General features: G+C 40.3%; 1 protein-coding gene across 1 annotated transcript; it reads left to right on the top strand.

Moving 5' to 3' along the window:
• The first annotated feature begins 21 nt into the window (after positions 1 to 21).
• LOC134195570 (dual specificity tyrosine-phosphorylation-regulated kinase 4-like) lies at positions 22 to 12,873 on the top strand. The gene is made up of 22 exons (XM_062664613.1): positions 22 to 1,337; positions 1,435 to 1,540; positions 1,618 to 1,662; positions 3,026 to 3,115; positions 3,647 to 3,754; positions 3,811 to 3,875; positions 4,123 to 4,190; positions 5,403 to 5,534; positions 7,046 to 7,155; positions 7,215 to 7,273; positions 9,052 to 9,106; positions 9,166 to 9,251; positions 9,907 to 9,972; positions 10,037 to 10,109; positions 10,169 to 10,250; positions 10,308 to 10,358; positions 10,885 to 10,950; positions 11,007 to 11,062; positions 11,692 to 11,752; positions 11,817 to 11,946; positions 12,187 to 12,247; positions 12,309 to 12,873. Exons 1-22 carry the CDS (start codon positions 1,303 to 1,305, stop codon positions 12,621 to 12,623), a joined length of 1,920 nt encoding a protein of 639 aa, XP_062520597.1. The 5' UTR covers positions 22 to 1,302; the 3' UTR covers positions 12,624 to 12,873.
• The last annotated feature ends 482 nt before the right edge of the window (positions 12,874 to 13,355 follow it).

Genomic DNA, 13,355 nt, shown 5'->3' with positions numbered 1-13,355 from the left:
TATTAACTAGGTGGCTACGGTGGAGAAGTGCATCGTTGGTGCCACAATTTAGGCCGGCAACACTGCCAGGTGGGATGCAGGAAGTGTACGTTCGTAGTAACTATCAGTATGGACTGACAAAGAGATGGCATTCATTGGGCAGACCTCCTCAGTAGATTTCCTTCGATTATCTAAAATTACTTGAAAGCAGGTGAGTGTACCATCCGCCATGATTAACTGCGTGCGCTCGCTAGTTCTGATGGGCGGAGCTATAGTCATTGTGTACAGTACGGGTATTCGAAAGTGAGCCGTGTCCGTGGGCCCGGGGCCCATAATTGTCGTGTAAACACACGGTTCCGGTTTGGTCCGGATGGGGCCCTACCCCATAACGTCGTGTAAATGGGGCTCTAGAGGTACCGCATATACTAAGTTTTGAGACCTTGTACATTGTTCTGGCTAGCTGGAGACGTTGCGAATTGTGCTGCAGAACAGAGTAACCAATCATTGAATGTCTCCGCCACTAGACGTGCAGAGTATGGGCTGGTAGGTAATTCTGAGACTGTGGTAGCTTTCTTTTCTGATCATGAATAAAAAAAATTATTAGTAATAGAATAGATCTAGATAATCTTCCCAGACTCTGTATGAACAGAGCAGTTAGTACAATGAGGACTGTGAGTTTATCCGGGCTTTGTTCTAACTACAGAGGTATAATACTGTAGCAACTGCAAGGTTCCGCGGTACTAGGACGTGTACAGCCGCAGTAGCACGTTCTGTGTGGTCGACTTAAGTTAAAGGCGTTGACATCACATCAAGTTTACGAAATCTGTCATCGCGTAATACCAAGCTTGATAAGTTTAGTCGCTTTACAGAAACCCAACAAGCAGGCTTCGGCCTCCCAGACCCGTGAAGCGCCGATTCACTCCACTGGTACCGGGTATCGCCTCTTCTCAATCGGTCCTAGGACCAGCATTAGTGTTCAGTTTTATAAATGCCAATTACGGCTGTAATACAAGAACGACGAAGACATGTCGTGCTAGAACATCGTGTCGCATCCCGCTGCACGGGTACCTTTGTGTTTACTGCATCTACGGTTATTATCATTTGTGTGTTAGTAGGGAACGCGAACGGGACGCTATGAAACACTTTCTTTTACTAATGGAGCCGCGGACGCGATCGGCATGTGTGTAGCCACGAATTCACGATGCACGAATTCACGATGCGCGCATCCGCTGTGACACGGAGCACGTGTGCACGTTTGATATCAACTCATTAGGTTGTTTTTGTGGTTTCGCTGTTCTCTCTCCTCTTTTTTCTGCTACACAAATGACTGGAAATCCGGATCCTCGGCAAAACAAACGGTAAGACGTCTTGATTTGGATTTTATCAGCCGTCTACACGAACTCGGCGTAGACTTTTGAGTAGCATCCGAGTGTGATGTTTTTGTTGGCTACTAAGGCAAGAGAACGGCAAATTTGATATGCACGATGTCAGTCTGCCTCCTCTTCAACGTGTACACCACTACTACCGCTCTTCAGGTCAAACTAAAACTCAGACGACGTCCGTAAGTAGACAACGTCCGACACAACTGCAGCTCCGCAATGCACATTTTTTGTTTGCCTTTTTGTTTTGCGTTGGCAGCTGTCGTTGGACGCCAGCGAAAGGTTACGACGGCGACAAGCAAGGGTATGGCATGCAGACGGAGCTAGAGTACAGTACAGTATACTACACTAACTCGTAGAATTTAGTTACCTAGGTAACGAAAAAATATTGTTTTTATGTATACCTACAGGTGGGGCATGCACTGCTGCGAAATTTGTTTGCATAGTTGTAAGGACTTGCGTTATACTTGTTTATGTACTGAGTTGTGCCATCATGGATCCCCCCATGTAGCTAGTGTAGATAGTGGTGTTGATCAGCAATCGTTGTTGTTGAGTTATATGATACTTGACAAACTTTTGGCATTAGTGACATCTTCATCAATTTTTTTCTAATTTTTTAACTGATGCTACTTTGACATTCGAAGTTTAACAATAATTAGTATTATGTAGCTCAGCAAGGGCAGATTGAAAAGAAATAACATCGAATCTGTGTTTGGTTTATTAATTAAGGTACAGTGAGAACTGATCTTTTGCGTGAACTCCCAAAAATCTGAATGTACTGTTACTTTATTGTAAATGTGTCAGTGTGAGAACTTGGCAGACTCTTAGTTTATAGTACTGTACTTAAACCGTTTTATCAATGTCGGTTCTGTGGAACCCAAACAACTCTAGATTCGCCCCTGTGCTATGTAGTAAGGCATTTCAAGTTTTTCAGTACATGTGCATGTGGGATAGGCGTGCTAAATATGCTTCTGTGGAAGTTTGTTGACGAAATTTGTATTGAATTAAGGCTAAAGGCTCTTGTCCAAGAATGGGATTACTGTAATTGTATAGTTTATGGTTGGTTGGTTTTTTGATTCTGTTTTTTTACCTTACTGAGATTTGGGTCTCTGTCATTTTACTTGATTCATTCTGCATTCCTGGTTCTGTTTCCCTTTGTTGTTTCTTTAGTTATGATGCTCTTCGTATAGTTAAATATTAGTGTCCATCTTTAGGCATGTATGTGACCCTTTTCTTGGGTCAGTTCGTTTCAGTGTTCAAATGGTCCTCACATTCAGATCAACCTGCCATCCTATATTCTAATCTATGTATCGTCCAAGACATTGGTAAATAAATATCCATAGTTTATAAAGGGAACGAGACCATGCAATATATGCATTGCATGTTATGGTAATCTATCTTTGTTTATCTGCTCAAATTGTAGCTACAGTTAGTGATACTACAAATTATTAATTGAAGTTAGTAGGTCAAGGTAGAGTGCGGACTCTATTGGGGTGGTTTGTTTGCACTCCTAAACCCCCTGGTATGCTCGTGATCGTTACAATTTTAGTCACATGGGTCCTGATTTTTGAGTTCTCAGAAATGAATGATTTATCAACTATACAGAGAGGGTCTGTCAACTGGCATTTGGTGTTTATTATATTTTATTTATTATTTTGTGCTTTTAGTCTTTGCGACTGAGTTCGAACTTGGCAGTTATTAAGCCTTGTCAGGAGAACATATCACAAGGCAAGAATATCGACACTGGACAAGCTGTGGTTAGGGACTATGTGTCAGTGAATATGGTAGTGCAACAGTGTATTCTCAGATTATCTATAAGAACTCCATAATCTCAAGGCAAATTATAGACACACACAGTCAACTGGATATATTGTGCAAAAAAGAGAAATGAGTAGAAAACATAGGCTGCTAAGGCTTTGTCCTTATGGGCATTGTACCCAACTATTGCTTGTTATGCCATGTTTATATACACTGTACATATGTGTACAGTTGCAGCCACTTGTAGCCAAAGTAGGTGTGTTGTGGACTTTTGTATTGGGAGAGTATTTTGTTATAGCTGCATGTAGTTCGTTTCATGTATGACTCATGACAGATATATTAGTACACAGTACTTTCTGTTGTCATTAGCATGTCTCTCATTTGTCATAGAGTTGGTTAACTATTCTGTTATGACTTGCAGTTGTATGAGGTCTCATCTCTAGGAAAGCATGTGATTTGTTGATAAAATTAATTAATAAATGGAAAATTAAGAATTCGTTGGCTTACATTTGTGTTGATTTGTATTGCAGAAACGTAGTAGTCAGGTGAGTGAATCGAGTTGTGATGTCACGAGTTTGGTCAGGGCTTTACCACCGTCAAGTGGTACAACGTTAATTTCTTCTGAGTCTACTGCTGTGGTTTGTCCAGTTGTACACAATCAAGTCGTACTTGATCGATTTCTATTTATTGATAGGAAATGCCTCTTGCTACAGTTTACGAAGCTCTCAGTAGAGTGGAACTTGAAGATCAGACTACTTTGTATGCTCTTTGTCGTATTATGAATTGGTCATGTGTAGTCAGCGTGCCTTTTCTGTCTTGTGTATTGAGCTCGACTTTGTTTGTGTTTTTTACTTCTATGTCAGTGACAGTGTGTAGTATTTCTTGTAGTGTGTGTGTGTGTGCGTGTGTGTGTGTGTGTGTGTGTGTGTGTGTGTGTGTGTGCACGCACGCACATGCATTGTATGCTTTTGATAATATTTATGACTGTGTAACAACTCTCATTTAGAAGTAATAGCAGATTGCAGACAGAAACGGACATTGATGCAGGCATTTCTCTTCCAATGAAGCCTGGAGGTAATGTCAACTTGTAATTAATAAATGGATCATTTTACTACACAAGACCATGTGTGTGGCTGGATGAGTAGGGTTTGTGGCAATATGGAAGACAATGTCTGCAGCCTACTTGTTGATGAATACATAGTTCATAAATCCGACAATATTCAGGCGGATGCCAGTGAGAGGAACATGGACCTTGTGTTTATGTCTGGTGGATGCACCAGCCTTGTACAGCCACTTGGCATCTAAAAGACTGTTTAATTAATGATTGACTCTGTGTGTCTTGGCAACCTTGCACCCATCGCAACAGACTGTACTAAACTGGATATGAGGAGTTGTGGATAGTGATCCAAAACGATGTATTTATGAAGTCGTTTCTTCGTCGTGGCATTTCAAATGCACCAGACGGATTGCAAGATGCCGAGCTTTTGATTAGTTTCACGTATCAAAAATGAGGCTGCAGACTTACTGTCTAATGACTGACTCGGACTGTGACGTGGAGATAGAAAATTAGATAGTAAATGAAGCTTATGATAAATGTAAGGTGCAGTGTTATGCGTAGCATTGCAACATTTGAGTTGGTCAGAGACTTTCACCTATTAACATCTGTACGTGTCATGTTCTCAAGCAAGGCCCCATTTCATACTTTAGCTAATTAGGGACCAACCTAATGGGCCAGGGGTGGGGTGATACTCGAGTAGATATGGTAGTTTTACTATATTGCCAGCTTTGCAATAAAGAAGGACAAATGTTTAGAAGATGGCAGGCATGACACAACGAAGTTGACTGTACAGTACTCTAGATAGAGATAATGGTATCAGGAGATTCTAGGAAGCAAGAGTAGTTATATGCAAGTTAGAAATACGCTTTTGATTATGAAAGTATGTTTGCAAATTTTTACAAATACGTTGAACTCAAGGGTGAGGGGATCATAACATTATAGTTAGCTAAACATTATTGCACATTGCAACATTTCCTCTGCACCAGATTGTGTGCTGTTGCACAGTGATCATATTTTTCATCTTAAATTTCAAGTTTATCTGTATCTTTATAATGACGGCAATGAAGTTAGAAATAATGCTATGGACAAACAGAACAGATTTATGCCATTCTTGAGATTATAGATCATCATGTGAACATTCTAACTGCTTTTCACAGTCCACGTGTAGACTGCATGTTTGTCTAAGATTTATATCTGTGTGGATGTGACTGTTGGTGTTTTTTGTGTAGCTGCTTTGAGACATTTTGCTGATCGTTTGTCGGAATATGAACGATCTGAGATTATTGACTTCGCTGAGATTTGGTTTCTTGGTTTGGAAGCAAAGAAAATGCCGGGCATTCGAGGTGCTTCCCGCAATCATGGTAAGGAGCGAATATAGCAAGAATGCGTTTGAAATGTACTGGATGTAGACCTTGAATGTGCTTTAAGTTAAATAACAACAAATGAATGATTACAATGAAATGAATGAGTGAACATACATTTACATGTTATTCGTGGTGTAGTCATCTTACATGCAAACGTTGCTGTCTACCTGTCTACCTTCTGGTGTTTGATGTGTCTAAAATCTTTGAAATTGATTTAAATCGAGAGATTTTTTGAATTTCTGAATTTTTAAATGTCTTTAAAATGTCTTGTGAGAATGCATTTAGTATGATAAGGCCAAACCAAAAGTTGTCAAGTTTGGATAACATTGAATTCCCTAGTAAATGTGGTTGGTCAGTTGGGTTATTTATTTTTTCTTCAATTTTTTCCTGACGTGAGCCCATGGGTACACTGATACAGTTACCACACTACACTCGAGTCACTTCTAGCCGCAAAGAAAAAGATGTCTTCCGAATTTTATATGAAGCCCTACGTTTGCTAACAGAACCATTTGAAATAGGCTTCATGCCTCAGCTGTGCATGCACTTTGCACATGTTCAACATGGTAGGCGTTGGACATCCCACGCATTTCCATCAGTAGGCCGTCTAGCTTTCAGCTACTCTCAGCACTCTACCGTTTACCAAACAGAGTGGACTCTCTGCTACTGTGACACTTACAGCAGGCATACTACCCGAACAAGAAGTATTTACCTAGTTGACTTCAACAAAGCAGACGTGTTCGGACTGCACTGCAAGGCTACTGTTGCTATGAAAACATAAGAAATTGTCAGAGCAAGAAATCCTTTGAGAAATACATTCGGTTGAGTTACCCAAACTTGACAATTGCTTTGGTTTTAGAAAGAAAGTTGTTTGAACGAAGAAGGCATCATTGGTGTTGATCTGCTATTAGACACACTTGCAAACACTGTATCTAGTAGTTGTAATGTTGTGATTATGTTTGTTGTGTAGTGTTAGGTATTTGTATATGGGATATCTGGATCAATGACTCATGTACAGTGATCTCATTGCATTTTCTTGTGCAATGCGTATGTTTACTTTGGTAGCTTTCTGGAATAATCTGTTTAGTAATGGTCTCAGACTCTACGTATTGTTTCAGGTAGTCCATTGTTGTAGCTTTAATATTAATAAATTTTCTAAGGTATTTAGACTCAATGTGCGTAGGATTGTTTACGACAGCAGATTATGTTGAATAGAAACTTGGACACATTTCAGTTGTTTTTGAATTGACGTAATGAGTTTTTATAGTTGTCATCGATGTCTGCTGGAGTGCAGACGCAACACATTGACATCAGCTTGTTGTATATGAGTTACATGTAAAGTTATCAATTCATGTCAACGTGTAGTGCATTCTTCATCCATAACTGTGGACGATGACTGTACTCAATGAGATACACTGTTCATTATGCAATAATTGTGAAATTTATGTATGGGTGTATTTTGGACATGTTGCTTTGATTGCTGCTGTTTAACTTTGTGTGGGATGTTGTAGGTTATGACGACGACAATGGCAATTATGTGTGTATTCCACACGATCATCTGGCATTTCGTTACGAGGTGCTAGAAATTCTTGGCAAAGGCTCATTTGGTCAAGTCGTGAAAGTATGAACTGATAATAGCTTGACAGAATTTTGTACATAGTGTCGTCTTTTATGTTGTAGGCTCTTGACCATAAAACCAATGACTTTGTGGCCGTCAAGATTATTAGAAATAGGCGAAGGTATGTATAGTATTTGTTGTTGTGATGTTGCTAGTGGATCATATATTTTGGGGTGTTTGGGGGATTGTTTGGGTGACCATTTGGGGATCGTTTGGGTTTTAATGTATATGAATATAATGGAATATATATATATATATATATATATATATATATATGTAAAATCATCTTGGCAGTATATAGCCATAATGTCACAGATAGCTGTTTGTGCAAGTTAGTGGTAGTCTTGCTCATTGATATATTTCCTTGAAAGGCAAGTCTTCTAGCGATGTTCTTAATGACCAGCAAACTATGGCTGGTCCACAGTCCAAAAGTCTCAATGACTAGTGGGTGGAATATGCCACCAGTAGCTTTCACAAAATCATCGTGACGGCTGTCTTTTTCAATCTGACCTGCTTCTGCTGCTGCACCTACATAGTGTGCAGCTTTGATGATGTACTGTGGTTGAAAAGAATGCCGTACTGAGATATCGAAATACGTGGGTGATCCTTGTTTGAAATCAGGATGAAAGACATCACCTGAATGCATGTTGTTGTCGACTGAGCAGCGTTGTTCTCTTCGACAGTTAGAATTGTTGACTGAAAGAGCGTGAAAGAAGACACATCACACAGAGCATCATGACAGCGTGTTCTCCATTTCCCTTGACCATCACAGCCTACCAGGTGATTCCCAAAGCAATCCAAACTCCGAATGCAAGACCATTCTCCGCACGGGCAAATTAGATTATTAGTTATTGTTAGTTAATTAATTTAATGTTGTCTGCAAATTTTGTTGTTGCATGAGTATCTCATTCTGAGAATTTAGCATGAAGTATATCTCATTCACATGCATTTTTACTCTGTTCTGAAGAATTAGCAGTATATATGTCATGCCCAAAGAGCGGATATGGACAAACCATGGATTTCTAGTTTTACCGGGTAATTTGAGAGTTAGGTTACGGGTTAGGGTTACTGGTTAGGGTTACTGGGTAGGGTTATGGGTTAGGGTTACGGGTTAGGGTTATGGGTTTGGACTTCTGATTAGGGTTGTTGATCCATGGTTTGTACAGGTAATCCATGGATTGTACCGAGTTACCAGTTTGCTACACCTTTTTCCTACAATGGCAGCAACGCCTTCAAAGTGACGACATCCAACGGGACTGTCAGCTGCAAGACTGGTCATGTATATGGGGAATCGCTTATTCGGGTGGTAAATAACTGCATGTGACTTCCAAGTTTCTGCTGCCCTGATATCTAACTCTGGACGGAAGACTTGCTGATAATTTCTTGGAACGGGACACTCGGTTACATTTTCATTTTTTTCAATGGGATATTAACTAACACCTTTCAGTTCATTTGAACACACACACACACACACACACACACACACACACACACACACACACACACACACACACACACACACACACACACATACACACACACACACCAGTTTCATGTAGACTGTACGTGTTGTTGTCCTTCGCAATGCTTCCAGCAATTGAAGATTTCTTGCTGATTAAGCCACTCATGTAGTGCTTGTGTTTCTCTCTAAATTCTGATTTCAGTAGCACCGAATCCAACCTACACGTTTCTAGAATGGAACACTCGATTACAATTTCATTTGTCTTCAACAGGATATTAACTAACGTTCAATAATCTAATCAGCCCGGGCAAAGAACGAGCTACTTCGCTAGTATTTTATATTTGTGTGTTTTGTGTGTGTGTGTGTGTGTGTGTGTGTGTGTGTGTGTGTGTGTGTGTTTAATTATTTACTTTATTGTTTTGATTTACTTGTTGTAGATTTCATAAACAAGCTACTGTTGAAGTTGCAATATTACATGCTATACGATCCAAGGTTAGCAATCCTTTATTTGTACGTGTATTCAGAATAGTTTGCGTGAATTTTCTGTTTAGGATTTGCAGGGTCGATACAATGTTGTGCACATGCTTGAATCATTCTATTTTCGCAATCACTTATGTATCGTTTTTGAATTATTGGGGTGAGTTAGCCTTCCACATTGTTGCTAATGACTGCGACTACTGCCTTTGTAGTGTCTCAGTAATATGTACTTATTTACTCTGCCATGTCACCTTGCCTACTTGTTCTCTTGGCCACCTGCCTGCTTTTCTGCTCACCTACATACTCATGTACTGGTCGTGTGCTTACCTGCTTTCTCATTTGCAAAGCTGTTTTCTTGCCCTGCTTTCTTGTTTGCTTGCCTCCCTGTGTGCATACTTGATATACATGCAGATTAGAGTTGCACCGATACTGGTATTTGGCCGATATACCAATAACCGATATCCAAGCAAACAAGCCAATACTGATATCTGATATAATTATATATTTTATAGATAATCATAGATGATCATGTTTTACAAGCCTTGCATCATGTGAATCGTGTCCTCAGCCACCTCGAAATGCTCCCAAATGGGGACTTGTGTTTCTTTGACAAAATGCACACAACTCACATGGTCCTAATGGACTCACTACACATGCGCAACCCATTGGGGCACACCTATGCAAGATTTACCATATAAAACTGATATGCCTATGTTAGCCGATAACCAATACTGATTCGATAATTTGGTGCAACTCTAGTACTGATGCCCTAGTACATCATGCTTTCTACTTTCTGTCACTAATGGTTTATGCAGACTAAATTTGTATGAACTAATCAAGAAGAATGGATATCGTGGCTTCAGTCTCTCTGTCGTTCGAAGGTACATGAAGTGCAAATTATACCGTTGTTATCCAGGTAAAGACTTTATATGCATTGTATGGCAGATTTGCTTATGCTCTACTTCAGTGTCTAAAGTTATTGTATCGCGAGAAGATCATTCACTGTGATCTAAAACCAGTAGGTGATGTTGTATTCTGTTGTCAAGATATTGAAAGTCAGCTACAGTCGTCTTGCAGGAAAACATTCTACTAAAACATCAGCGTAAAACGTCAATAAAAGTTATCGACTTTGGTTCTAGTTGTTATGAGTTTCGAAGAGGTGACGAACGTATGGTATCTCTTGATGACGATGTCAGTTGATTCGTATGTGTTTCAGTGTATACATATATTCAGAGTAGATTTTATCGTGCTCCAGAAGTAATACTAGGTGAGCGTCCTCAGTAATTTGTGTGGAGTGTGTCAATTTGAGGACCGACTTGTACTGAAATAATCGGCGACGAATACCCTAAAGTCACCAGTAAAAGCCGTGGTTTATATTTGAGACCACGTTCATGGATAGTTAACGCAATTTGTGTGGCTACTATTTGAGGGTGGTTTTTATTGGTGACTTTACAGTTAATAGTATTAGATACCAGAGGAAGTCAGACAGAGAGACACGAAGAATGCAAGACTAGTCTGCGAATGAAAGAAACGAATGAAAGACAGATGGACAAACAAATGGACAGACGAGCAGACAGATTGACAGACAAGTGAACAACACTGCACACAATGTATTGTATGTTTCCTCAGATGACCAACCGAACATACTCGACTGTCTCATGGACAAATTGGTCAACAGCAACAAACACACTCATAGTCACACCCAATACTAACCGATTTGTAATACGATCAGTTCCAATTTGGTAAACCGTAATGAAGTCGTTCTCAATATTTGCCGGCTGCTGCTGTTGTAGGCCTTCCGTATGGTGTCGCAATTGACATGTGGAGTCTCGGCTGTATTCTATGTGAACTCTACACTGGCAAGCATAGTCATATACTGTCGCAGTTGACACTCGAGACTGACATGTTTTTTCAGGATTTCCTCTCTTTCCCGGTGAAGACGAGAGCGAGCAGTTGGCATGTATCATACAGGTACGGCACATATGCACGACATACATACCCGGTGGCAGTCAGTATGATCAATATTGTTTGTTGGGGAAAACCATTAATACAATATTATATCACCAAATTGGTACAGTACCCTGGGGCATTTATTGAAATTGCTTGAACCAGTATGTACTTATCCAAATGTCTATTTTTGTCGATGTTGTTGTTGACACGTTGATAGGACAGACAAACAAAGATATGGTGCTTGGATGTCGGCCACCCGGGTGGACAGATGCCTTCGTCCCTGTGTGATATCGAAATTCTCATCCAGCCTCGATCCACAATATTGGATGGTCACATAATATGTTAGATGAGTGATGCTTTATAGAGTACACAAACAGCTGGAGTGACCTTGTCAAGTATGTGTGCATGGTGTAGTAGGTGCTGATGACTCGACGTACATGCTTGCTGTTCTGCGAACTCCTTGGACTCGACACTAATTGTGTTCTTGCCTAACTTCTTGATCGTATTATGTTGCGGGATGTCTAAATGTGTTCTAGTCTATTTGTATTGTAACTACATATGGTTGGAACCATTATAGAACTGAGTGGAACATTATCTATGTTGTGTATGGTATCATGTGGTTTTGACTGAGGTTTCTCGTTTCTGTGCAGATCTGTGGCATCCCGTCACCTCGTCTTCTACAAGCAGCTCAAAGACAACATTTATTTTTCAGTGAGAATACTTGGAGTGACGCGTTTTGTGCTGATTGTGGAATTAATGTATGTGGTAATGTTAGATTCCAGGGGAATGCTTGCGAGGGTGGTTAATTCAAAGGGAGTCAAACGACTACCGAATTCTGTCAAATTGGCGGATGCGGTGAAGACTAATAATGAGCTCTTTGTTGACTTTGTTCAGCATTGTTTGGTGTAAGTGGTGAATTACGATCACTTCCGTCTGCTGTCTGTGGTACCTTACCAAGACCAAACCGTGTGTGTGTGTGTGTGTGTGTGTGTGCATGTGTGTGCGTGCGTGCATGTGTGAGTGCGTGCATGTGTGTGTGTGCATGTGTGTGTGTGTGTGTGCGTGTGTGTGTGTGTGTGTGAACTACAATCTTGACCTTTACTTCCTGTATTCACAATCAGCCTTACATTGTGCATTTATGTTAGTCTCGATCCAGCACAACGAATGTCTCCACTCGAAGCATTGCAGCACGACTGGATACGTGAAGTCAGACCATCTCGCTCCAAAGAATGTTATTTGTATTCATCCATGTGCACATATGTCACAGGCACTAAAAAAGACAACCACCGGAGCGCAACCAGTTGCAGACATTGTGCAACCAGCTGCCACTAGCGAACACTTAATGTCCGTTGGAACTGATGATGAAACTCACAGAGAGACAAGTACGAGACAGAAACCGTCGGTAGCACTTCCTCCACTGAAACAACACACACAGATGACGGCACCAAAATCTGACATTGATCTCGAAGTACAAGCAGGTCAGTTGGATGGCATGAAAAATGTCGGTCAAACCAAAAACACATCACGTTTGCTAAATCATAAAGGCAGTGGAAACAAAGGCTTTTTACCACAGATTGATTAATACTTTCAGTCGTTAGATTTTTATACTTCCCAACCAGAGTGGAGATCACCGAACACATACTTTTAATTAAGTTAACAAGTTGGCTCTATTTTTAGAACATGGTCAAGGTGTGGCCATTTATATTTCGATTTATATTTAATTAATATTTCAGTTGATAACAATAATAACAATGTTTGCAGTAGGAGATGAATTGGCCAGGTGTGTAGCTTCATTTCTTTGTAGTAATTGTTGACTTGCTTTCGTTGTACCAGTTGGTATGTGCATGTTGTGAAACAGGTAGCTATCTTGATTATCGTCCACATTAGATGGATGTTGGACATCAACATGTGGCTCACTGTTTAGTGCTGTTTCATCAGTTGTTGCTCATTGTTGTGTGTTTTTAAGGGACATATACACTATGTTAGAGTTAGAGTTGTAAAATCTAAAAAATGCAAGGAAATCTCTTACTGACCTGAAACTTGGTCTAGATGGTATTCAGGCAATCATTTCAATGATGAATGGTCAAATGTCATTTTCTGCAACTACACACACACAGCGTAGTGCAGTCAGCACACTCACACACCACACACACACGTGACCTTGTGTTATCTGTTTCCCATCTAATTAGCACTTTCGTAGCCATGTGAGGTGAGTGTGTACGATGTGCAGAAAGTGTTTGGTAGTGTTTGCACTTCCGAGTAAGAGGTCAGATATAAGTCTATGCAGACATTTCCCAGAGAACAGCATGTCGGA

This window comes from Corticium candelabrum, chromosome 20 (assembly GCF_963422355.1).
Source record: "Corticium candelabrum chromosome 20, ooCorCand1.1, whole genome shotgun sequence".
NCBI lineage: Eukaryota > Metazoa > Porifera > Homoscleromorpha > Homosclerophorida > Plakinidae > Corticium > Corticium candelabrum.
The sequence above is the reverse complement of the archived record's forward strand: the minus strand, read 5'-3'. Positions and strand labels throughout refer to the sequence as shown.

What these genes read in the sequence shown, in the direction of transcription:
- LOC134195570 (XM_062664613.1), top strand. Translation starts at nt 1,303, where the DNA reads ATGACTGGAAATCCGGATCCTCGGCAAAACAAACG. An exon ending in AGGTGCTTCCCGCAATCATG is followed by an intron (nt 5,535 to 7,045) that starts GTAAGGAGCGAA and finishes GGGATGTTGTAG; the next exon opens with GTTATGACGACGACAATGGC. An exon ending in ATTATTAGAAATAGGCGAAG is followed by an intron (nt 7,274 to 9,051) that starts GTATGTATAGTA and finishes TACTTGTTGTAG; the next exon opens with ATTTCATAAACAAGCTACTG.